General features: G+C 39.3%; 1 protein-coding gene across 1 annotated transcript; it reads right to left on the bottom strand.

Annotated features, from left to right (window-relative positions):
- Nucleotides 1-3,464: 3,464 nt before the first annotated feature.
- slc17a8 (solute carrier family 17 member 8) lies at nucleotides 3,465-26,386 on the bottom strand. The gene is made up of 12 exons (XM_036518057.1): nucleotides 26,286-26,386; nucleotides 20,715-20,970; nucleotides 18,942-19,060; nucleotides 17,183-17,297; nucleotides 14,280-14,367; nucleotides 12,576-12,662; nucleotides 10,376-10,518; nucleotides 8,820-8,969; nucleotides 7,299-7,431; nucleotides 6,785-6,895; nucleotides 4,405-4,532; nucleotides 3,465-3,806 (listed from the first exon to the last, which is right to left on the bottom strand). The coding sequence occupies exons 1-12, from the start codon at nucleotides 26,384-26,386 to the stop codon at nucleotides 3,465-3,467; spliced, it is 1,773 nt and encodes a 590-aa protein (XP_036373950.1).
- Between the last annotated feature and the right edge of the window lie 904 nt (nucleotides 26,387-27,290).

Here is a 27,290-nt window from a genome sequence, read left to right as displayed (position 1 = left end):
GCTTAAAATCAATGTTTTCCTCATTCATTATGTTTGCCCTGAATGAGATGCATGAAAAGATGAAAATGAATTCATTTTTCTAAACTGCCACAGTCTTCTGATATTTAGACCATCAACAATACTGATAGTACTGTGTTCTATTGTATTTTTATGAGTCCTTTACAAAGGTCAGTCCTCCTTAGCTCCTCCTTATCTACTTTTATCCCCCGAACTCTCAGGAGCTAGGACTAATGACTTGACTGCTTTTTTCCATTGTCATTTTTGTGGTAGATACAGTAGCAAACTATTCATTACTAAGTTGTCAGTTACTAGTTGGTAAACATGCATGAATTCATAAACCCACAGAAGACAAGTTGATATTTCAGTGTGCTTTAATGACATGGACAATAGATGACGTATTTGTAGCATTTGATGTGTTCATATGAATGATCCATTGCCAATATTCTGCTGCTTCTTCTTAGGTGAAATCTAGTGTAATATCAAGGGCTAGAGTTCTTGCTTTGGAAAGAGAATGGAAAACCAAAGGTACATTGTACTAACTATTATAACCATGTAATGTAACCATAGTAAACATGTAACCATGTTTGACCCAGGATCTCCAAGCACTTTTTAATGACTGAAATACTCACCTTAGTCACCACCAGTTTCAGTACCTATCTGGGTGATAAGCAGTTGCCAATTTGCATTAGAATTGTGACCACAAATGTTAAAAATGCCCTCTCCCAAGGCATATTAAAAAAAGTGTTATACATTCAGTTGTATGTGCTTGGTACAACTAAGCACTTTCTCTGGGGTTTCATTTCAAGGATGTTTTCCAAAAACCCTGAGGAAAGTACTGTTAAAAGCACATTAAATGACAAACATAAGACAAATTATGGATTAAAGAACATTTCTAAGTGGGTAAATTGCGTTACATTTACATCGCTAAGAAATCACCATTTCTAATTCATAGATCTCACAATACAAACTTTAATCAACTAGCAAACTCACAAAAAAGACTGTCATTATCACAGAAATGCAAGGACATTCATTTTTGGGTTTGGATAAGTTGGCTTACCAGCTTTCTATGTGTTTTAAAGCCACCTCAGCTTCAAATTTACATCATTCAGAATGTAACAGAATATTATGTTTTAAAATATGGGAGGTCCTACAAGCCATGCCTTTATTTTCCATTAAATCAAGATAAAATTGACATGTTAGTCATTTGTTACTGCTTTGTCATGAAAGTGACATTTTAAACAATAACACTGTAATGAAGAACTATTTGAGCATATTGAATTCTGGGCCCGGATCCAATTGCTTTGTCCTTGGAGGAATAACTTAAGCCAGTGTCACTTTGTGGCTGCAAATCAGCCTTAATAACAGTCCTGATGCCTGCTGGCTTTCTCACTGACTGACTAACTCGCTCTCACTCACTGACTCACTCACTACCTCTCTCACTGGCAGACTGACTCACTATCTCACTCACTCACTGATTCATTAACTCTCTCACTCCCTCACTCAGAATGGCTGTGATTGGTTTCCTGGTGAGAAGATCAGCAAAACATTCACAACCATTGAACAGCAGGAGTTGACTAGGAGTTGTCTGCATGACTCACACAACATCACAGATTCAGTGGTTGCTGAAATTAAATGTAAATGTAAATGTAAAATTAAGAAAATGCTGTGCAAGTAAGAAGCAAAAAAAGGCACAATAGCTGCCAAAATGTGTGACTCAAAGTAAAGGACAAAATGCATTGCAATTGATTTGAATCTGTCCCTCACAGTGAAGACTGATTAAGAATGTTTTCCTCTACTTAAACAACAAAAAAGTTCCTTTTTAGCATTACCAAAATACATGTTGAAAGCTGGCAAGCCGGGTTACATTAAAGTGCATTTTTCAAATCAATGAACTCCCCAAGCAATGAAGTACGATGAATGAATGAATTTATCCTGTACAAAATGATTTTTTTTTACATATTATAATGTTCCCAGCTGAAGCTAGAAAATCTTGCCTTTAGTAGTTTTACTCTGTCACTTGCAATGAAGATGTGTTTTTTTCTTGCAAATACTGTGAAATTGCATTGTTTAATGTGAACATATTTCACAACAAGCCTTACTCAATCCAGACTTTCTACATTTAGGCATAGATTCAATCGATCCGCAACAGCCCTTTTTCTTAACTTTGAATGAGGAAATTAAGCGAGTGTAATTTTTCTGTTTTGTGCACAACATTACGAGTTTGGCAACTGCTGAAATTAACGAAACGTTGGGCGAGAAACAAAAAAGGGCTTAAATTCATTGTTCAATGTTAAGGGAAAAGTGCACTGCAGTTAGGTTGACTCTGGGCCTTCAATCTATCAAAACAGTGTGAAAGGTGGAATAATCAAATTAAATGCTGAATTTAAAAAAAAAGTGTTAGAAGTAATTTTGACCTTTTTTTTACTCTGTGTTGATTTTTGGTCTTAAGGCAGTCCAAAATAACTACTATTATACATATAATTCGTTGAGATAATTTACAGCCCTGGTAAAATGACAATATTGACAAAAATGCATAAAATTGACAGAAAAAAAACAAACAAACAACAAAAAACCCACAGAAATATCTACCGAACCAGAACTAGATCTCTGTGTTGGTATGCCCAGCTTACTGGTGAGATTCAGGAATGGAAAACATGCTATGGACAAGATGTGTCCACAGCCTGCCCTGATATGTTTATTTTTATATATATCATATATCTAGGATTTTCTGTATATTTGATTTCAATGTTGTTGCAACTTAAACCAACTTATGTAAACCCTTCAACTTTTTATAAGGATTAAGGATTAGCTAGCCTGTGGTGCAAATTTGCAGTTGTCTTAAACTTTAGTCTGTGCTTAGTTCTTTGTGGTTCTGTCAAATTGAGTACAGTTTTAAAAATGGAAAGCCAATGTGTGGTGATATAACACTAATTTTCTGCTTTGAGTCAATATGTGGAATTGATAAGGTATTTATTATTTTCCTCTATGTACTGCGAATACGTTCTTTCAAAAGGAGTATAGACTGATGGCCATTTCTTTCTCCAAATAAACATCATTGCCAGACACGTTTCTCACACTTCAGATCCTCAGTCATTTCTTCTCAGGTATGTAAGATCTTGTGTTGTTAAGTCTGCAGGAAGTGCTTACAGTCCCGGTTTCAGTAGTCAAAACTCATAGCTAAATAAAACAGAAAAACTCAAAGACATACTTTGCATCCTTCCGGAAAGGCCATCTTTGGGTAAAGAAAAAAAGACAAATAAATGCCCATCTGGGGAGAATGAAAGCAAACTTCTGGTAAAATCTCTGACGGACTTTCACAATTGCCCTCATTTTTTAACCCTTTAGCGGGTTTGGTGACATGCTTTTTGCTAGTGTTGGTGAAATCATTTTCTCTTGATAGTATCCAGCTGGAAAGGACACCGCCCTTCAAGTTTTTTTCTTTATGTGACAGCCTCGCTGGAGCGTCACTGGTGGTCCCGGTAGCTTCCATTCTCATAGTGGTACGAGCTTTCCTCCTCCTGCATGGTGACACCTTTCTTATTCCTCCAGCCCTGCTTGCGGGTGTTGGGGTTCTCCGCGGTGGCCCCGTACGACATCTTCTTCCCCTGGGTCAGGGTGCTCTCGCTGTTTAGCTCCGTCTCCTCGGCCAGCTCGTCCTGGTCGACGAGGCCGCACTTGTCATCGCTGGTGCTCTCCGGGTCCGCCCAGTCCTGCTTCTCCCCCGAGGCGAAGATGGCATAGAAGACGACCCCAGTGTAGTGGACCATGGCCGCAATCACAAACACGTTCTGCCACTCCAGACGGGTCTATGAAGAAATCCAACAATATGTTTTGTGCAATTGTTCAAAACAAGAAATTGGACAAGAAATTGACTTTAGATAATACTTTTGCATTTCCTAACAATAACCCTAATAAGTCCCTTATGTGGTACACTGTATTACAATTATACAGGCCTGATGCCAGGAGAAAGCACAGAGGGGTGCAAAGGTGGGGGGGGGGGGGCACAAAAAATCATAAATACTATGCAGACATTGGGATATAACTGGGGGTGCACTGAGGTCACCCCTATACACCCCCATAGTTCATAGTGCTGGGTCTGCCTGGCAGCACTAGCATTTTTCTTCTGAGAAAAAAAAAAAATATTCACATACACATTTGTAAATAGGTAACGGTCTCATGGCTACGTCATTGTTATTTTTTTTGTCCTGCCATTCTCTCATTCTCTCATTTTTTCCCCTCTACTTCCCTACACACTGTTTATGGAACCAAACTTGTGCCTAGAAGGTTACTGAATTGTTCCCCTAAATGTGCAGCTGTATAAATACACAGTATCATAACATATAAGACATGCGTAAAATGTAACACGTGTAGCACGCACTTTTTCATGGAGGTGTGCTTGGGTACCTTGTGTTTGGTCAGAGCTCCTACGATGAGTGGACACACCATGCCTGACAGAGTCCCCACACCATTGGATATTCCCATCAGGATACTGGCGTAGCGGGGAGCAATGTCCAGATGATTCACATTGAACCCTTCGGACCAAGGGACAGTAGCATGTTACAGGGTCATAGCTGACTTTATGAACCACAGTTTATTGACCAGAGAGAGGTTTGCCCCTCATATGTGCCATATAGTTATACTACATAAGCACTGGTGTAAAGCCAACTGTTGATAAATCCTGGGATTTGCTTAAAGGACATGTTAACTTAATAAAATATGTATCACTTAACATAATCTGCCCCAAAACTGGATCATAGTGCTATAATACTGCAGCGTGCAGATAATATTATCATTATTTCTGTGAGAAAGACTAATTTGCTAGGCTGACACTCTTACCCCGAGCAAAATAAAACTTTGGCTGAAGGCACACCAAATATGTTTTCATTAATCCGCAAGAATCTTAACCCTATCAGTTTAAAGACTATTGACAAATGTATTACATGATATATGTAACTTTGAATGTTGATGCACCTGTAATTGTCATAATTATATCATGACTTTTACAGCAAGCTGCATTCTCCATTGCTGATAGTGTCATGCAAATTATTTGCATTTTAATTCTTGCTCTCACGCTGTGCAGTATTTTGTCTTATTGCATTATTAAAACCTGCCAAGAGACTGCAGATGTAAATGAGCTCTATGCTAACTCCAGTACAAGACAATCCATCAAATGTTCTCTGGTACACAAATACATATGAACTTTCTTCATGTTTATTTAGAACAGAATTAGAATAGAATAGAATAAAATAGAATAGATTATTACAATAGAAGGGTCACTGCCAGGATTTAATCATATAACTGTTCACTATTCCCTAACTTGAGGGCCAGCACTGCTGACCCCTGCTCATACCAGTGGGTCATGGGTTCAAATTCCACTCTTGAGTAAGATGATACTGGTGGCTTGTATTGCAACTATAAGAATTCAGCAGGCTAAATAATCACCACCTAAAAGGGTAATCAATGTGATTGCACCTGGTATCGACTTAACAGATAAATAATGTAATTTCAATGGAATCTGGAGAATGTACTCTCCCCAGATAGAATCTATTGGTTAAATGGATTATTTTCCTTTTATCATAGTACCGACTAGAAAATAATACAAGAATAGCTGCAGAGTCAAATCATATGAATATGGTCCGTTCTCACAGAAATCCTGCACTCCATGAAATATTTAGGCTAAGTGCATTTCCACTGCTGTAAAGAACTGCCTGCATACTTGAACACTCCCTCAGGATTCTAAAATGAGAGCAGCGGCAGACTGCGACTTCAAATGTTTTTTTTTTATTTTTTATTATTATTATTTTATTTTTTAAAAAAAGGCAACAGGAAAGACAGCTCTCTCAGTGTATGATCGTACACCATCTCCTAAGAAGACAGGGGAATGCCACAGCATCCATGGCTGATAAGGGTTTTAGGTAAGAAGCACATTTACTTTTGGTAGATCTTTTTACTCTTTTGCCAGATGTTAGATTGTCACTGTGAGACGCAAGCACAAAGTAGTCGGTTCCTTGGTTTGCTTTTCTGGGGAACTGACTCTGAAATTCATGAGGGAGATGATATTACTCTCGGTGAACCATATTACTGTGCTCGGTGAGGGCCAATTGCACAAAACTGAGAGTCAAGAGCCATTATAAAGAATGGAAATAAGCCAGTGCAAGTGGGTTGAAATTCTATACCCCGCAGTGTTGTACAAAACCATATCTACTGAAGCCATCCCTGGAGTATAACGGCGTCAGTAACTTACCACCTACCCAAAGTTTTAGCACATAGATTGAAACTAGTAATTAATAATAACACAGCTGGGGAAGAAGTGCAATGTTAACAGAACCGGGGATGCAACCGGGTTGTTTGATCAATTCTTAGGTAGGGCACTCTCCAGTATACTTTTGATTAAAACACCTAACTTGAATTTCTTCAGCATATATCCAACTGCATAAATCTATAAAACATAAAGTGTACAATATGAAAATTGTCTGGTTAAGGGAAGAAACTGACCCAGGTCCTCAGTTCTGAGTGTATGACATTCTAAGAGCTCTGAACAATTTGATTTGTTAGAATCCCAGTTAGAAAATTACAGTTTTTCTCTTGAACATGCTATTAAACTTAAGTAAATACTCAGCTGTATAAATGGGACAAAATGTATAAACTGTATAATAGCTGTCTGCTAAACAAACAAATAATATGATGTTCAATTTTAATAATGCAAATTATGAGTATCTGGGTAACAGGCAGCATGGTCTATAGCACCTCCTGCTGGATGAGCACTGAGTGATGACTAGCTCACCTGAGATGGCAAATCCACTGAAGCCCACAGCCAGCACGAGGAAGGAGATGGCCACGCCCCTTGTGTGGGAGAATCCAACCACCAGCAACAGGGTGGCCTCCATCCCAAACCCTACAGACACAAAAAGTCTGCAATGTCACAGGTATATCATCTGATCCCCTTCCAAACCCTGTGGTCATGTAGCGCTACCACAGTATTCCAGCAATGTCATAGCAACATGGACGGACCCTTCTCTAAACTCAGATGTACATTTCCACAACATTTCTGTGACATTACAGCAACGTAGAGAAAGAAGCACGTGGCTCTCGGTCATGTTCTCGAAAGCCGAAATATCTGTGGTTTCATCTCTACCTTCAATCGTAATCACTTTAACCAGTCACAGTTCAGGCTCTGGAGCACGGCTGATAAAATCAATTGAACGTGATAGCTTTAACAGAGACAGTTTAGCACACAGATTCAAACTGAAAAAAGAGCTGAAATGCAGGACCACACACTGGAGTTCTGCTCCACCTACCTCCACAGTTCATGATCTTGCGCACCGTAGTGGTGGACAGAATCTTGCGGCTACGTAGAAAATCGGCAAGCTGACCTCCAATGGGGACCACAATGGTCATCACCATGTGGGGAACAGCTGAGAGGATTCCCACCTGCAGACAGATAACCCCGCCCCTGACTCAGGCCTAGAACACATACACTTCCGGTTTCATCTAGACCTGAAGGCCCAGATGATGGTGCTAGCCAGCTCTCTGCCAAGATCCAACTTGAAAGCAGAGGAATTAAACTAAGGACCAGATGTAATCTAACAACAATGGCAATCTCTCCTTAACACTGCGCAACGCGTTTCAACGAGTGTTACCTTATCTCATCTAGGGTCTCACACTGTATTTTTTGTCCACTTCAGAGGCAGATTGTTTCGTTTTGGTTCACAGTGGTGTGAAATGATTGTAAAACCATAATTCTCTTTTAAATTTATCCCCCAAAAATGTGAAGCACCATGGCTATTGAACTGGAGATTGATTATTCCATTTGGTAGACACATTAAACATGTACCCAGAATCCATAAGATTTGTTGGCAATATGTGCTATGTCTTGAGCTAGCTTGCATTCAATGGCACAGATGAAAATTAATTCCCAAAAGTTATTACAGTGTGAATTTAAATGCTGACATTATAAACGAAATATATACGAAAGCAGACATAAGATGAGAAATTAGCATCAACATAGGTTTCAAATCTGAGAATAATTAATTAAAAATTGCATTATGGGACATATATGACAGGGCCTACCCAGTGGCTTTCCCAGATGAACTTCCACAGATAGGCTTCCTCGTCTTTGTGCAACAAAGCTTAGATATATTTTTTGTACTTGGCATAAATGTGCAACATAGTATTCATGTCATTACTAGCATGTAGAATTATAGGTGGGAATGCACTGTTAAAACATTTCTATGAAATATGCAGTTTATGCATTTTAGCATGTCGCAAGTACATTGCAAGCGATCAAAATAAAACAATTATATAAAAACATCTGCATTCACATAACTGTGGAATCATGGCTGTCCTCACCGATACAAGCTCTTTCTGCCCTTGACAAAAGATCAGCTTATTCACCCCAATCCAAACCCCCCACTGTATAGAAAATTTAGATTTTTCAGCCTGCATCAGCTGCTAAGGGCAGAAAGCACCTACACTGTCCTTGAATGTCACGACTGATTTTCAATTTACTGAACTCAAGGGTTTCAACTCAGGATGCTTAACTCTAAAAATTCTGTCTCTGCCACTTTTGAAAAGGGTTTTCATTTGCTGGCTTATCATAAATATTCATAAAGCTGTATGGAGAAAGACAGACAGAACATTCACAGCCAGCACAGCAATGTGGATGGCATTGGAACCTCTTTGTACCAAGCATAACCTCCTAGACATGAAAGGCGGGAGGACAGAAATAATCCTGTTCTGTGAAAAGAACACCTGATATAACCCCTGAACCCTGTCCCGATATGGCCTTATTTCCTAAGCCCAGTAGGGGAGGGGTCTACCTTGCTGATGGGGAAGCCGAAGACTTCCTCAAAATAAGCGGGCTGACTGATGAGCAGCAAGTAGAAGGTCCAGCTACGGCAGAAGTTGGCTACGATGATGGCGTAGACAGGCATGGAGGTGAAGAACCGGCGCCAGGGTGTCTTGAACTTCTGCTGACAGTGGGCGTGGGCAGAGCAGAGTAGCAGATAAGGATGGGGAAAGCAGGTTCAATTAGTTAATGCTTCTGAAGCTTATTGTGCAGTCACTCTCCGTACAGTCATGTCAGTCTCAATGCAATTTAACCCATTTATACTACAGCATAAATATCAGTTTAAACTGGCCATTTAAATAGTCATTGCAGGTACCTGCTGATCTTCAGCAGTCGTTAATACTGAATTTATTATTCAAGAAAAAATAGCAGCAAGTGTAGGTTTTTTTCCACTAACCACTTCCATTGATTTTTCTTTCATTTCTGCGATCAGCAAACACTTGTATGAATTTGCTGGGAAACCATGCATTGCATTTAGATTGAGGCTGGACCCTGGAGTAGTTATTTATTCCCTTTGAGTCAAACAACATGTGTAGTAATGAATTCCACAAGAATCAGGGTAAATAAGTAAACACAAAGTTTAAACATCCCTGTAGACAAGGCATGTGTGAATATGCTGTGAGAACAGGGTCAGTATAAAACCCTTTAAAAGAGCCCTCCAGAGTCAAGATGACGTGAGGACTCTGAGCTCACAATTATGTAAGACAGGTTACGGGACACGAATTTTCTTTTCCTACCATGCCCATGGAAAATTCATGAATTATGCAGCGGCTAAGGAGTGTTATTTATAGATTGGGTACAGAAGAATCATGAATTATGCAGTGGCTAAGCAGTGGAAAAAATGTTTATTTATGTAGAATTAAATTACATAAATTACAAAAATAGCTGCACTATGAAATTTACTCATTAAAATACTTACACACTTAATATTTACATATTTTATCTCAAATTTGGAATGGCGGGGTGTGAAGTGTCATCCAAAGACACAACAGGTATACTAGCTAGTATGTCGTATGTGCTTGTTTAATTATCTTTTTATGGGATACCTACAAAAATGCATTGCACATATTTTCTACACTTCAACGCTAATTTCCATCAGCAAGGCAAGTAAGCACCTCAAAAGGGATGGATTGCTTTCTGCTGAAGGATTGATCTATCAATAAATGAAGTGACAGTCAAACATTCAGAAGGACATTTTTTGTGGGTTTTATCTGCGAAGAAGAGCACGCTCGCAATAAGGTTTCTGCAGCGGAGCTTATGCTAACTGTGACATTTCAGTCTCGTAGGGATTTATTTTTGTTTTAGAAGGAATGTGCATATTTTTGAAATGACGCAAAGTAAGTTCTATTAAGGAGGAGGAAACAAAGCCATTGCTGAAGCATGCTGTTGAAATTTTGTTGATAGCCTGAAGTCTAAGTCTGTGTTTGTCCTGCTGTCCTAAACCTGCTTCACGCACTGACTGACACGCTTTTATGCTAAGAAGGTCTGACTCAGATCGTCACCGTGGGGGTTGTGTGGGTGACGCACCTCAGTTACACCCATCAAATTGACTCCCTCCCCGATGGTGGTCTCGATGTATATCTTCTCCTCCTCGCTGATGGTTGGGTGTACAGCGGGGCTCTCATAGGCTAACATAAGCCAAAAGCTGTACCATATGATCCCAAAAACTCCTAATGAAATAAACACCATGGGTCACACACTGCAAATCAAAAAAAAAAAATCCTAAAAAAATCCTGAAACTAATGGCAACTGAGCTACAACCATTTTAAAGGATACGAAACATCAGGTTAAATATAATCCATGATTATCCTATGTGAAAGAGAACTGTCTGATTTGGCAAGCCAAGCATTTAAAAACAAATGTATGCTGTATTCTGAATATTGTTTCACACAAATATGACAATATACTAGGAGATGAATTATGAGCAGGTCTCATTGCTGTACTATACATGAAGAACTTAATCCATTTTTTTCATATCTCTTCACAGTTGAATAAAAAGGTGATACAGCTTTATCTGGTGTACCACTATGGGCATAAATGGGAATAAAAGTTAAATACTTTTTATTGCAAATATAATTTATTACAATTAAGGTTGAACATTCTGAGAATGTGCATAACTTTGGTCATGTGAACTTCAGACAACTCAGAAAAGAGCTCTTAGTTTGTGTTTCTCTGTTCACTAACATAGACCTTTCAAGTGTGATTAACTTCCTCCAGTTGGCCATTTTCAGGATTCCTTGTTGAGGTTTCAGATTGCTGAACGCATGTATAAAAACATGTTTGTAACAGACCTTTCATGTGTTCTGTAGCATCAAAACCGCCAGAACAGAACAACAAAACAACACAAAATGGAAAGTTTCATGTCTCTCGGTTCATCAGGACAGTTCCCTCGACCACATGCAGGGGTCACAAAACATAGCCTACATTATGACTCATGACAAAATCCACTTGACATCTGGGCAGCCTGCATTGAAAAATGATTTCATGGAGCTAATTTTTATGCAGCACATGGCTTTATTTATATATTTACACTTTGCAGATACCTTTTTCCGATACAATGCGCAGTATCTTTCCGTGCTGTTTTGTCGGTTGCAGCTAATAGATAAACTGCATCTGGTAAAAGTTTGATGTTGCACCTACATATTTCTTTCTTTTTGTTACATTAGAATTAGAATTACAGCTGAATAAGATTAGTCCCCTGCAACTCAATATTGTGAACCACAAAAGCACATTTGAGAAGAGACCAAAAAGAAATACAATAAGAGGATCCACAACCACAGAATAAAGTACTCTGTTATACTACATAACTATATACCTTGATACAACAGTCGATAAAGCATATCGCACTGAGAATTTCAAGAGAAGGAATATTGGCAGTCATAAAAATACATTACTATAAGACCTTAAAACTATGATTCTGAATATTTGCAATAACCTTTTCCATAAAATGTAGTGAATATGTGTAATATCTACTTTAGCAGATTGTTTCAATTAAAATGTAGATTTCATTAGCGAAGGACTGTTGGAGGGGATTTTTTCATTTGAGTTGCTCAAGGCTGAGATTTGATCAAACAAAGTGGCGGAGCACTTGACTGTAATGAGACACAGCTGGCTAATTAGGCCTCATTTAGTTTTTAATGAAAACAAATTGGAGGTCCTGGCTGATTGCTATGTGGGTGTGGTCTTGAAAAGAAAATATTAACATTATGGCAAACTTTCTATGCAGAAGTGACACAAAACAATGTCTAAATTGAATCAAAACATAACATGCATAACCGCATAACGTGCATAACCGCTGTTTGTTCTCATCCAATTGATAACTGAAAGACATCTCCAAATCCACAGGACTGGAACTGCTCATTCCTGGTAAATTGGATTAATTAGTGTTCATTATAGTAGGACAAGCGCAATGCTTCCTGAACCTGTTGCTGGGGCCACCCTGTATGAGCTGTTTCCTAGCTGAGCTCTTACTGGATTTGGTTGGATTGATCTGAGTTTGGACATGTATGTGTTTTCAGTCCATTGAGTGGGTGAAGGGTTCTGTGGCTTGTGAAACAATGAAAGGGACAAATAAATTATTTCTGGTCACTTTGTTCCCAAAATACGCTCAATGCCATTTACTATTCAGCGGCATTAACTAAGATTAGCTAGGTGTTCAACTCGGAGATAGAGCTGTTTTTAAGCAGGATTCACCAGCATTCAGAGCTGAGCATGGCTGTGATCTTACCGTATATGTAGAACACAGAGGACCATCCTACATACTGCACCAAGATGCCAGCCAGAGGCATGGCAATGACCGCACCTGCATAAGAACCTGAGAAAAGAATCGATTGGCTGTCAGAAGATGCCACAAAACAATGTGCGTGCCTACCAGTTGTGTCACTCACTGCGCAATAATGAGTCAGTGAAAATTGCCCAACATTAATTGTGCAGAAAAATAGATAATTTAAGTCCAACAGTCATTCACTGAAAGTCTTCCCTAGAAATAAAGGTGTTAATGCCATATTTCCATTTTGTCATCAAGAGACATGACCAGCATAATCTGCTAACCATTATAGCAGAAACATGATTAACATAAAAAATGAAATTTCAATAAAAAATAAGTGCTATTGGTCATATAAATGCATGTTTTTTGTTCACTAAGCACTTCAGTGTAATCTGTTGTATGATTTCATTGAAGGATTTGGCTATCAAATAATACAACGAAATGTTACACTGCACAATCAGATGCTTATGTAAGAGAAACAATATTGTAAATCCACAACAAAAACTATTACTCCTAGAGACAGTTTTGTATGAATACAGAAACATGAGATCTCTCCAGAAAGGAAATAGTTTTTTTAAAGATATGATCACCTTTCGAGGTAATGTTCAGGTGACCTGTATAGTTTACATTTTTATACTGTTATCCATTTATACTGCTGGACGTTTACTGAAGCAATTTAGGTTATGCACCTTACTCAAGACAACAATACCAGGAAACACCCCCAAGCAACTGAAGATGAAACTTTCCAATCTCAAGTTTGGTGTGTTAACCCTTATGCAACCCTAATGTCAAATAGGACAACTGTACAGAGAGGTCTTTGACAGGCATTGTGACCAGTGGCGGACAGTGCGCTTCGTGGGGTAAAATGACACTTTACGTTTCAATGGAAGGAACCCTCTCCAGATACAGGGAGTGAATAATTCAGGAGTGATCTTCATTCAGCATCGACGTCAAGAGGGTTTTGAAGCAGAGGTTGCCATGGAACCAATTCATCAAAGAAGACGGCTGGCTAATGCATTCCACAGAAACAAGACTAAACATCTGCCACACAAAACAAGCCCTGGCCCTCTCCTCGGGCCCTTAATATTACATTTCACACAAATTAATTATACCAGAAAGCCTCTGCCCAGTGCTCAGTCAGCATCTCTATATTGTGTTGTTATTTGTTTACTTGGCTAACAGCTTTGCATCCAGGATGTCATACGCAGCTGAAATTCACCATTATCCATCCACAGACCTGGATGTTGCCTGAAGCAAGTAAGCTAACCACCTTGTCCAAGGCTAAAACAGCAGCGTCACATCTTGGATTTGAGTTTGCAACTTTCTTATGAGCTCATTTCCCCCAACAACTATACTACCCCACCCACTACATCTTCTGGCTATCCATTTACGCATTACGCATTTTCATTTCTTGAGAGAGGTTGGAAATATAACACACAAAACCCCAACTTTCTTATGAGCTCATTTCCCCCAACAACTATGCTACCCCACCCACTACATCTTCTGGCTATCCATTTACGTATTACGCATTTTCTTTTCTTGAGAGAGGTTGGAAATATAACACACAAAACCCCATAAAGAATAAACTGATCAGAAATGAAGCTTTTCGTACAAATTGATCAAGATCGCTTACATGATCGTCCAAAAGGCTTTGGGGACACTCACCACAAAAGGATGTGGTTGCCAGCCGGCTTCGTTCCAGCGGGGGCGCCCACTTGCTCCACATCCCATGGCATGCTGGGTACGTGACACCCTGTCGTTAAACAATGTTGTCATAGAAAACAAGAATGCCTATCACCTTGTGCAAGAACTCTTAATGTTGCGTAAAGCATTGAACAGTAATGTAATGCTATTGTAATAGCACATTGTAAAATGTAATAGCTGCTTAACTTCACTAGTCAAAGTTAAGGTCAAAATGAAAATTGGAACAATCAAATAGAGTCCTCTCAAGGTTGTCACCCAGCTGTTATTTTAACTACACTGCTGATAGAGGAACTCTTTTGAGGATAGTTTTGGATGATTTTTTTCAGTTTTTTTTTTATTTTGAATTGTGTGACCATGAAGAATTACATTCTGTTTTAATGTCCATATGTGTCAATAATTCAGGGCTTAGTGCAGTGTTGACAGTGACACTGTTGTATAATGCAGTTGACAGTTCTAGGCTTGTTTCCTAACCAGTAGCTTCTGTACTTCTGTAATAAACCCTGAGTATTTCTCATATTACCAAAAATGAATATTTAATATGGTCACTTAACCCTCCATTTTAGCATAATTTATGCTGTATGAAGATACTGAACATGCCAATACAGTATTTGAGCATTTTGTGTGGTATGGCAATGTTTTCAAACTAATGTGTTTCTATCTGCACAATATGTATAAATACAATGGGCCAGTGAGGTGTGAATTTAACTAATTTCACTGCATTACACAATATATGATCCAATCAATGTGCAGATCTCACAGTAGCAGCTTTAACAAATATGATTCATGGGCACAATCTCCTGAATCGAATAGTTTGATTCACTGATTAAAGGTATCTATACATAAACATATAATAAAATTCTCCTTATTAAATTATGCAAAGCAAAAATTTTAAATGAAAACAATGAAGTCAAATGGATAGCTTGAGCTGCTTTTTGAATTGTTACAACAATTTCCTTGTTAAAAAAAAAGATTATAGTGATCCAATATAAGCTGTGAAAATTAATTTTGCTTGAGGAAGCCATTGTCATCAGGGAGCCAGTACTATGACAGCTAAAGTGTAGGCAGTTGTAAATAAATTGACGCTGGTAGGATTATTGCCAATGAATTATCCTGTGAACATTGTTTAAAAATGTTTCAATACATCTTTTCAACGTTCTCAAAACTGATAAAGGAGGTTAGATATGGCTGTATTTCAAAACACTATTTTAATTCAATATGCTCTATGAAACAATGGTTTTGAAGTATAAGACAGTCATAACGGCCAACACACACGCATATCAGTTAAACATCCCAGACTGCATAATCATGTAGCAACCAGCGTCTTATTAAATTGTTTAAACAAGATTATCATAAAAATACATATTTCAACATTACTTGAACTAAGGGATATTCAGAATCAGAATCAGAATAGACTTTATTGTCATTGCACGGTGGGGGTGCAACGAAATTACTCTTTGTGCACATGTATGCAGCATTGACCAGAAAAATTGTTTAAAAAGTGTGTCTTTATGTGTTTTAACACTTGTGTTTGTCTATGAATGTGTGTATGATGACACAAATTAATCTTTGTATCTTAACATTAAACGCACCAGCTTTTCCTAAAGGTTGCTTCACAATGTTGTTTAATCACCCTCACATGTTTCAGAAAACCTTAAAGGTATATTTTCATATATGTGAATCTGTTGTATGTGTAATTATTTTTGATGAAGTATTTGTGTATCAGATTTTAAAAACCTTTCAAGATTCTAAAATAAATTTGTTAGGATTATGTGAGGAGTAATGAATGACTAGGTAAATTTTTCCAAAACCAATAAAAGCAATGACATATCAAAGGTTATTTGAAGACACAGCTGTTGCTCATCTGAACACCTGAAACACTACCACATTAAGCAATTTCTGAAACTTTGTTTTCCTTAAAAAGAAAATCTAATGGTTTTATGCACTCATATCTCTACCACTTAGCTTGTACCTTGTCTGGCCAACTACTGGAACTTGATCATACAGTTCTTCTAATATTGTTGACTCCTTGTGTGGCTTTTTGCTTGTGTTGTACTCTGCCTCACTTGAAAGTCACTTTGGATAAAAGCATCTGCCAAATGAATAAATGTAAATGTATATGTAAATGCATTTACAAAATGTAGATCGGTAGACTAATTATGATGGTAATGAAGCTCTACAGTAATGAGCATGTTGAATGTGCCTTCATGAAGTAAAGAGAAACCATTTAACATTATTTTTGACAAGTCTAGATACTGTTGAATCTGGTAATGTTGTTATTTATGAATATCCAGATCATGATTCTGTACGTTTTTACTGCTCCAACAGGACAATATTTAATTACCTCAAAAAGGTTTTTTCATTATATTTTGCAGATGCTCTCATCCAGAGCAACTTACATCAGTTACAGTTTTTTTATGATGTTATTCATTTATACAGCAGGATATTTACTGAGGCAATTATGGGTTAAGTACCTTGCTCAAGGGTAGAATAGCAGTGCCCCAGCGGGGAATCAAACTGGCAACCTTTTGGTTATGAGTCCTGCTCCATAACCACTATGCTACACTGCCACAGTTAAGATTTTTACCCTTTGTATTTCCACCCGCCCTCATGTGAAAAATATGTAAAACTGTAGCAAAACTGATGTAACCGTGATGTAATAATGACATAAAACTGACATAATAATTATGTAATAAGGTTGTAAGCCAATGTAATATTGCTATAATAATGACGTAAAGCTGCTGCAAAATTGATGTAATAGTTGTGTAATACTGCTGTTAAACCGATGTAATACGGGTGTAATATTGATGTAATAAACAATGTAAAACTGCTGTACTACTGGAGTAATAACGCAGCGGTCAGCGCACCTCCACCAGGCCCTGTAGGATGCGGACGAACATGACGCAGCCATAGTGCACCCTTGCCGCTGAAGGGATGAACATGTTGAGGATGGAGGTCAGGAAAATGGCTGCACCGAACACCCTGAGGAGATCACCAGGGAGACCACATCACCCAACATGGTATATAAAAGGAATGTTTGATGTACAGAGTTCTTTTTTATGTTTTATTTTTGAACTTTTTTATTTTTGATACAATTTTACTGCAACTGAATAAAGAGATTGAAGATGTTCATTCATCTGTTTTCATATGTAAAACAAATAACAGATCATACACTGTAACAGTAATTCTTCAGTGCCAACCTTAATAAAGGCTTAAAACTGGAGTGAAAGGGAAAATGAGTAAATAAAAGAACTTTAGATGGAAAATGTCATTAAAGCCAATTCAATTTAGAAACTTCACACAGAGTGGCAGTTGCAGGGTCACACTCATCCACCACCAAACATGTTTTACAGAGACATTCATCACATATACTGCACCTTCATTTTCTAAATAATGTCCAATTACCCAATTCACTGCTAACAATGCAATCTAGAAGAGAGGAATTTCCATAATGAAATGCGGTATTAATATGTTGTCTGTGCGCATTTGTCATTAAGAGCCCATCCATATCATTCAAGACACAATAAACTCACTGTGTCACTGCCACAGCTGTTTCTGCTCTCATTGGTACCAACATGAGGCCCCTCACTCAAAAGCAGGCAAACATACCACTCCAGCGCTGACCTTCAGCCAGTGTTGTCATGGCGATTCTATGGTCTCAGGTAATTGTGGACCTTTTGGGCCAAAACCGGAAGAAATACTTGCCCGACGTGGATTATGGCTTGCAGTTTAAAATCAAAATTAACAAAAATCAGACATGGATGTTCTGTCTTTGGAAGTTATTGCCGGGGGTTTGAATTTTTTGATCAATTCAGGTTAGGTGCCTTGCCCAGGAATGCAATGGCAGTGCCCATCCTGGGATTTGAACAGGCAACCCTCTGGTTTGCACATCCCAAACTCCCTAAATAGCTAAGGTCGCCATTTGATCCCTGCAGGTGCGCTCTCGCGCACCGCTCTTTGTGTTGTCCCAAAGCCACATGTAAGTGACACTTGTAATATTCCAGTGAGGATGGTAATCTGAGGCTGGATCTTTAATTATTAACACTGTCAGTGGCGTGTCCTGTTCTCCTATGAAGCTTTTATTACAAGCCTGTTATCCTACCATCAGCCACAAGCACCACACCAGGCTACCTTAACCCTCACTCCGCCAGGATATGCTGGCATTTATAACGCTCCATGTAGCAGATGGGTATGAGCGTCCTTAAGAGTTCAGGGTCCTTTAGCAACAATTGAATTATTTATGTAAAGGTAAACAAGATTTTCTTGATCTTATTTTGTCACCTGTATTTTCATTAATTTAATTAATTAATTTACTTTGCTCACGTGGGGATATGGCTTTGTCGCAATACAAAAGCATTTATGGTAGGTGTAAGCTCTCCTACACTGGAAATGGTATAATGTGAGCCACTGCTTTTCTGACAGACACCGCATTGAAAGAGATGGATGGTAGGCAAGGCTCCTGTGATAAGCTGGTGTCCTGTCTATGGCGTGTTCTTGTACAATCACTTCACACCACAGAAATCAAGAGAAGGTCAGGCTCTATGAGCCCGCTGGAGTCAGACACGGCCTCTGCCACAGTTTGACGGAAAGGGTTTCCATGACGCTCTAGTGAGGTGACAGTCTCACCTGTTGGCTGCCAGCTTGTTGGAAATGAAGCCGCCAGGGATCTGGGTGACAATGTACCCCCAGAAGAAGGAGCCGTGGATCAGGCCAACCGTCTCCGGGTCCCAGTTAAACTGTGCTGGCTGCAAGAACAGAGCAATCGGCACTAAATTGTTATTATATTGCCATTGTTGCTGTCATTAATAATGTCACTTCTACTACTACTGCTGTTGCTACGACTACTACTACTAATAATAATAATAACAATAATAATATACTGGGACAGGCTCTCATTCAAAATGACTTATGAGGTTATCATAGCAAGTGATTAAATAGACACTATATTAACAATAAGAGCAATAATAACATGATAACTAGAGTGAAAGTAAATCTGAATCAAGCTGAAAAGAAATCAGAAAAAACTGTGTTTTTGATTCATTAATGATGTATCTGCGTGGTCTACTTCTCTTAGTGTGTGTATGTGTGTGTGTACATGCGTGTGGTGTGCGTGTGTGTGTGTGTCTGACAATCTGTCTGACTGTCTGTTTGTGTAACTGTGTCTGCTTGTGTGCACAGTATAGCTGTTATTATGGATGTGCATGTGTGGATATGCATAGGACTGTGCGAATGTGTGTGTCTACGTGTATGTGCGAGAGTGTGCTTATGTGTATGTGTAATATTGTCAGAGGTGGCACTCCACGGCACCTTTCAATACAGGAAATTACAGGGAGAAAAGGACACTAATGAGCAGGTGTACAGCACCTTCAATAAATGAAGCTATCTTTGGCTATCTGCTCACGAATCTCACTGATGACAGTGATGAAATAGTCTGTTCATTTCTCACCAGTGTCACCAGCAAATCTCCCAACCCCGCTCAGAGTTGGGAGAAGACACACAGACACTTCACGAGGTTGCCATGACATCAATGGCCAGCCAAGCATTGTCCCTGGGTTTTGTTGTCAAAAACTAGGAGAAACTTTGTTCTTTTTCCTTATTATTCTCATATATTTTTGAATTAGTCCTGGTCCAGACTGACATAAATCCCCACCATTACATGTTATCACCTCTCACTGGAAACTGATGTAAAATGGATGCAATGTTGATGTAAAAGTAATTTAACAAATGCAGGAGATAGTTGCAACAACAAATATTTCAAACCATTAGAAATGTTTGGCTCCACTCAAGGACTATGGTTGACCCAAGTAAGGGACAAATTTTAGCAGAGTGTTTGAACTGGTGACTATTATCAGTCAGAACAAAAGAACTTGTAATACATGTCACAGAAATTAAATAGATTAGACTAGACTAGGCTAGAGGAAACTAGACAAGGGCAGAATAGAATCAAATATAAAGTAATTCATATATTCCTCAAGGGAGATTGAATTATCACCTTCCTTAAAGCATTAAAACATTATACAATGCACCTTGACAACTGCACAGCACTGCTAGACTTTGAGCATAGACCATAGAATAGACGATCAATCTTGTTTAGAAGTGAAATGGCTATTTATAGGTTGTCATATTGAGAGGAGCCATTCCAGATATAATGGTGCTCACTGCACTGAACTCAAGGATTAAACATCCTGCTATGGTCATTACATATTAGCCCAGTCTGTACGATACACTCAATAGCATGGCAGATCCATTCCCAGCAGGAACAAAGGTTCAGCTCTACTAGGTTGGGCTCCTATCACATCTGCACAGAACCATTCACCAGTCATCTGGACAGCTCATACCAAGACTCATTAGGACATGGTATAATGGCTCATTAAGACATGGTGCTCGGGACGCGGTGACCTGCATGACAGGGGTCCCGTTGATGTAGACGGTGTTGTTGTTGACCATCTCCACGATGGCCACGCCCAGGTTGCAGCGGATGCCGAAGGAGATGCAGAAGCCCAGGCCGCTGAGGACGGCGATGATGTAACGCTTGGGCAGGCCACAGCAGCCGCAGTCCCACAGCGGGGCCTTACGGGGCGCTGCCGCCACGGGGCGCCCGTCCTCTGTCAGCTCCATGGGCTCTTCCTGCTCCACATTGGTGCCGTCGATTTTTCTGCCATGCCAAGACAGGCAGCAACAGTCAATAGCAGCGCCTTAATGCAGGAATATTTTCCCAGTGTCGTAACATTAAATTATAGAAGGAATATACACAGCATATGTATTTCTGAAGAAGGTAGAGGCAATAAAATCATAACATGTCTCCTGGAGAGGTTAACTTTTTCTCCCTCCCCCTGCTAACAACTGATAATACTGGTTATCCAGGTTCAGTCCTTGGCCTATAATTCCTCTCCCTGTACACTAAATGACTGGAGCCAATCATATCCTCCTGTGAATGGTTATGGTACACCCCTTATAATCAGAAGGTTTCAGGTTCAGACTGTGGGTTGGGACTGATCCAATATGGATTATATTTAAAACATTAGCAAGTTTTGCTGGATGAGAGCATCTCCCAAGCAAATGACTCAAATACATAATTCTGAATGAAACATGGTCATCATGAATAGTTGTGGCCACAGGCCTTCTGACAGAACACACAGGTCCTCCATGGGCCCTTCATTTCTGCTGTATGAAGTCTCTGCCCATGCCAGAGCATCTCTGAATAGATAGATTTTAATCCTGAATCAGTTCCATTTTTTCACAAATGCTGAGAGTTTGGGGTCCTGCAAAATGACCCATGATCTCACGTGTCAGTTTTATCGCTTGTCATTCCCTAATGATCTCATGTCAGTAAGTAGTGCAGCCGTATCTGTCACCTCTCGAAATGACACGTTTCAGTTCATCAGTGCGGTCATAACGCACGTGCAGCAGTGTTGAAACAGTAAGAGCACAGGATATATAACCAGGTGGGTGCAGGGTCATATCCCAGGTGGAGAACAATTGTTATACCCCTGTTATTACACGGCGTTGTTGAATACTCGATTCTGATTAGTCAATTATGGCATTCTATGGTCTGTTATTTCTGAATAGTAGACCGCTGCTGTGAATAACAGACCGTTGCTATGGATTCAGTTCTGATCATAGACTCTGGAGGACCGCGTCCAACCATATCAATCTGCAGAAAGAAGTCCGGTAAATTTTTTTGACCATTGTTATACCCCTGATACCATGCATGAATTGCTTCAGTTGTATAAAAGGAGAATATAACGAGCGTACGTGGCCGTGGATAATGGCATCTGCTATGAAAATAAGCAACGAACTCAAATGCAGTTGTAGTACAGGTCCAGGGTGTACCACATATGCTGCCACTAAAAAAAGTGTGACAAATTTCAATCACTTGCATCATGGGTCATGTAGTTCACTCCCATGCATCTGTAGTCAACAACTGTATATCCACATCCCCCACAGGGTCAAAGACGTTTTTTATACAAAGTGAATATCTTTTCACATGCACATATTGAGGACTCGATGACACAGGACAAATAAAGGACCCCTTACCCAGACTGGACTCCTGACAAACCAAGCCTGCTCTCTGGTCACTAAAATAGACTGTTCATTGCAACAGATGTAATAAGAACAGCTGATTATTATCAGTACCAGGAAAGGATTCTCCCTGAAAATTTCCTCTCCTGCCAGCCCTAATGGAAACATATTTGGTTGTTTTAAAGCGTTTTCTCTCAAGTAGACAAAAGTGGTTTCCATTATATTCCATGCTGTCTGCTGCAGGGTGGATAAAAACGCAAAAAAACATCCCACTACAATAGCAAACAAAACAGACAACTGTCTGGGTTCAAACAATAAATGTACGAAATTGAATCTATATGTCATTGTTTCTTTTGAAATGAATGCCACGTTCTATGACATGAAGTAATATATTTACAAACCATTTCCACACACACAAGTATTGTTCAGAAGACACACATTAATATACAAATACATGAAATTACATGTTTAAATTTGTGCCTTGTGAGGATTATCTTTTGCATAAGTCTTAACTATTTCCATAAAAGAAGCCACTTTCAAGCTCCAATCACATACACACGCATGTTAAACAACAAAACTAATGATTATTCTTCATTTAATAGACAGATTTGCTTTTGAAGGATGCCAGTGGTGATGTTTATTATGTTCCAAAATGATATCAGATTCATAAAAGGTGAAAACTAAATCAAGTTGACTAAATCAAGTTTTTTCTATGGTAGCTCTATAGGTATGGTTGCTGGGAATGTTATATTAATTTAAATTTGATGAAAAGGGATACAGTGACATCAAAGTAGATGCTACTAATGTGTGGAAACCATGACTCTGATGTTTCAGTGGTTACAGAACTGAGATGACCACAACAGTGACAGTAAGGTGACAGAGAGATAGCCCGTATACAAACTTCACTGGAAAAACAAGAGCACAGGACAAAATTCAAACAGTTGGCTGATAGATATTTCCGTGGTTTTGAATCTGGCTGTCCATTTAAATGGTGCAGCCCTTGGATGACAGATATTGTCATTGAAAGCAAAGGTTTAGCAAATAGCTAATTTTTGTCTTCCATCTGTCGTATGCTTTATATATATATATATATAGGCAATACACACTTGCAGTGTCAGGACTTAATGTTCTGAGTGCTTTGTTTTACCTCATGTTGCAGAACACACCACAAAATTCTGGGTGGTGTTAATAGCACTGGTTTAATCACAAGCAAAGTTCAGCCTACAGTTTCTCTCATTAATTTATGATTTATGTAGATGGCTGGAATGAATCACTGCCCTATGAACATGAATTATTATCTGTAATCTCCAGCACATCGGTGAGCAATTAAGTAATACTGAATTTAATCTGTTTTAATTGGTTGCCCCCACGCCATGTGACAGTTGTGGCTGACATTGTAGCCAGCTCTCCTGATCAGTAAAACTCATTAAGTGAACGACTGTAGGTCCTGCAGCATATAAATGTGATTTCGTCTGAGTTTATAACTATGTGAGTATTTTGGAAATTCGGTTCAAAACTGTTCAAACAATCTGTTGCAGATTGTATTCAAAGCCCCTCAACAGGGTGATGAAGTCATAACTCTGGTGCCAAATTTGCTGAGCTATATTTGGCAATCCCAACCCATTATCAACCTCTTCCTGATAAGGTCATGGTAGGAGTGGCATAGCACTGCAGGTGTTTGGCCAAAATTTATAATATAACTGCAATGTGCTTTTGGTCTTCACTTTGAGTATTTTATTGAGACAATTAAAGTCTTATGAAGACAATCCAGAGTCAGTATAAAGACAAAAAAATATCAACACAGTAATGGAATGCAGGATGCTAATTCAGTGGGATTTTAACTTGTTTATTAGCTGTTGACACAGTTATCAAACATGGAGAAAATGTGAAAGCTTCCCAGTTATTAAAAAAAACAGTTACTGACATTTTTGGATTTCATTTTCATACACAAAACAGAGCAGACGAGCAGCTGTCTTTGAAAGTACCACTAAAGAATGAAGAAAGCTGGAACAATATGATTCCCAGAAACTCATATACTCATACTTAGATTCTCAATGGTTTATAATGATACCTACTGTGGAAATATCCAAGCAGTGTTTATATTCCATGCATTTGACAATTTGTCACTTAGGGGTGTCCTAAAGGGACAGATCATATTGTCTGAGAGATCTTTGTTGAGGACACCTACAGCATTCAGTTACACATAATTAAATGTGTTTGAATAGTGGTATCAATTATGGATGGATTGGTGAATAATGCAGTTTGCAACAACGCCAGCAGATTTTCATTCTGGAAAGTAGCCAACTCCTGGTGCCTTCCTTTAGTTTGTTCCTTTTTTTCTTTTTTTGTTGTAAAGGGGTGCTGGCTTCTGTTGGTAAAGGGGTGCTGGCGTTGATGTGACTGGCATTAAATGTTATACTGGGTTTGTCATTTGTTCGGTTTTTTGGGGATTTGAGAAGTTTGTTTTGGGGATCTATTTCATCATTTGTTGGTTGCTCTGTATAGCATAATTTAATGGAGAGCTTTCAACTTTTGATCAGTTGTTTTTTTTATCTCTGTCTCTGACACCTTATCATCAGTTCAGTCATTTTTACTCTTGTCTTCCCTTCCTTTTTGCCAATTTCTTTTCTTACTCTTGCATTTCTTTCTGTCAATTTTTTGTTCCTTTTGTGATTATTTATATTCTTTTTTGCTCTGTACTTGTGTCATTTAATTTTTCTTTCAATATAGCATTTTTTTTAATCAATCGACATTTCAAATGACTTCCTCCTAAGAATAAGTGTTATGGGTTGAGCTGAAATATTAATCTACGTGTTTAAGTCTGTTTGTATTACTACAATTTCTCAGGAAGGCAATTGCTTAACAGTTCCCATTTAAATTGTGTAAGCTTTTAAAACCATCAGAACGAATACATCATCTTGACTTCTCTTCTGTGCTTCTACATTTTTTCCCCCTTATGAAATATGTGTCAGAAAATATGCTTAAATAAAATATTGGATTACATCACTGGAAACACTGCTGCCTGTTTCTGGGAACCACAGCCTTAAAGACAAATCACATTCATTGTAAAACAAACAACTGGCTTCTCTTTGTGTGTCCTTCACATATTTGAAAATTTTATTTTGAATAATTTTTGGACTTAATGTTTTATTTTACTGGTTCCTAGTCCTAGACTGCTTTGTATTTCTACATTTCTATTCTGTTATTCTGACTTGTAAAGCACTATGGACCTTTATCAGCAGTTGAAATGTACTGTAAGAGTAAAATGTATTATTATTGTTATTGCTATTATTATTATCAGCCAAGTCCATCTGTTGTTTGATAGAATTCATAGTAATGACTGTGAAATCTGGATATTTGTTATACTATTATTTCGCTAAGCATACATCCATCTCCACTGCTACTGCAACATGTAACAAATCCCATTACTCTAATGTGATGACATTGTCTCTATACACTAACAAAGCAGCGTTTAGCTTTAACAGGGATGGGACACCTACAGCAATCCCAAAGGCATTCCAACACCACCATGTTTCAGAAATATTTACATCTTTCTGTACATTCAGTCCCCAATAACCGATCCAGCACCATCTTACAATACACAAATGCTAACACAAAAAATTATACCCCCCACCCCTTGAAAACATTAAAAAAGAGTGGTGCATGAGGGCCAGATTGAACAATAATGTCCTGAGAACTTCTCGACTGCCATTTATCCCTAACCCTAACTTCCAGCATCCCCTTACCCAACCCTAATCCTTAGCCTAACCACTAAATGAAGACAGGTGGAACTGATCCAAGATCAGTACTGTGAACTCACCCCATTGCTAATTACATTAAATTACATTACATAATTATCCCTTACCCCTACCGTTACATGAAAAAAAAAAAAAAAGAAATGAAACAGATCCAGGATCAGTGCTGTGAGCCGCCTGCAGTGTTACTTACTTCTGCAGGGTCCCCAGGGAGTCCCCCATGGTGTTCTTCACCTCCTCCGTCCCGGGCCTGAGAACCCGCTCCTTCAGACCAGACAGGCTCCCGAACGGCATCCCCCCTGCCTCGATCTGCGTGTGTTGTGCGTTCGTACCCAAGACCCCACTAACCCCTGCTCATCCTCCCGGGTTCCACTCCTCGCTGCTCCCTGCTCCAGCTGCTGAGTTACTGGCGCTTCTGCACAGAAGAGAGGGCTATGACTGGTTACTATGGTGATGGAGGGGTGGTGGGGGGGTGGTGGTGGTAGGGGGTGTTGCAGCAGGTGTGGGTCTGGGTTCAGTACTCCAAATAGGGTCTCATCCAAGCCAGAGCAGGAGAGAGACCCCCTCTGTATTCCTGCCCTGTGCAGAGTGGAGTGACTGGTCTCAACCCCACGGATGTGTAGTGTACCTCCACTCCCCCTCACTCCCCCTCGGGCTATGTCAGAGGGGCTGCTGTACCTGCCCCCTCTACATCTGATACAGAGCCAGTCACTGGAACCCAGAGCTGATTAAAAATTGACACTCCGCTCTCCTTGACGCTGCCGTCAGAGTTCGAGACGGACAAGATTCGGCCGCTGAGGTCAGACGACCTTCCTCTGCAATCCGCACACACCCACACACACCCACACACCTGGCCACATTCATCTGTCATAAAGACTCCCTCGCGGATTAGCCGCACGTTCTCCCCATATTTCCACCCGCTTTCGTAGGCTATTGTTTATGAGAGAAATGCATGCACTCATCTTTATTTCAATGCCGGTCGTTAAAAATGCAGGATGTTTAAAAAATTCAGATGCGGAAATTTAAAAATTAATCGCTGGTGGAGCTTTTCAGTGCCGGTTTTGCTGAACGACTGTGTGTGCATGTCAGCGCAGGGCACCGAGGTCGTGTGGGTGCTTCAGAACTCTGTTGGACTGAAACACATCAGTTCTCTGATCTCTGGTGGGTTCTTATTCAGTGAAAAAACCTTTCACTCCTT

This window comes from Megalops cyprinoides, chromosome 23, assembly GCF_013368585.1.
Source record: "Megalops cyprinoides isolate fMegCyp1 chromosome 23, fMegCyp1.pri, whole genome shotgun sequence".
NCBI lineage: Eukaryota > Metazoa > Chordata > Actinopteri > Elopiformes > Megalopidae > Megalops > Megalops cyprinoides.
Note: the sequence above shows the minus strand (reverse complement) of the source record. Positions and strands in the feature narration are given on the sequence as shown.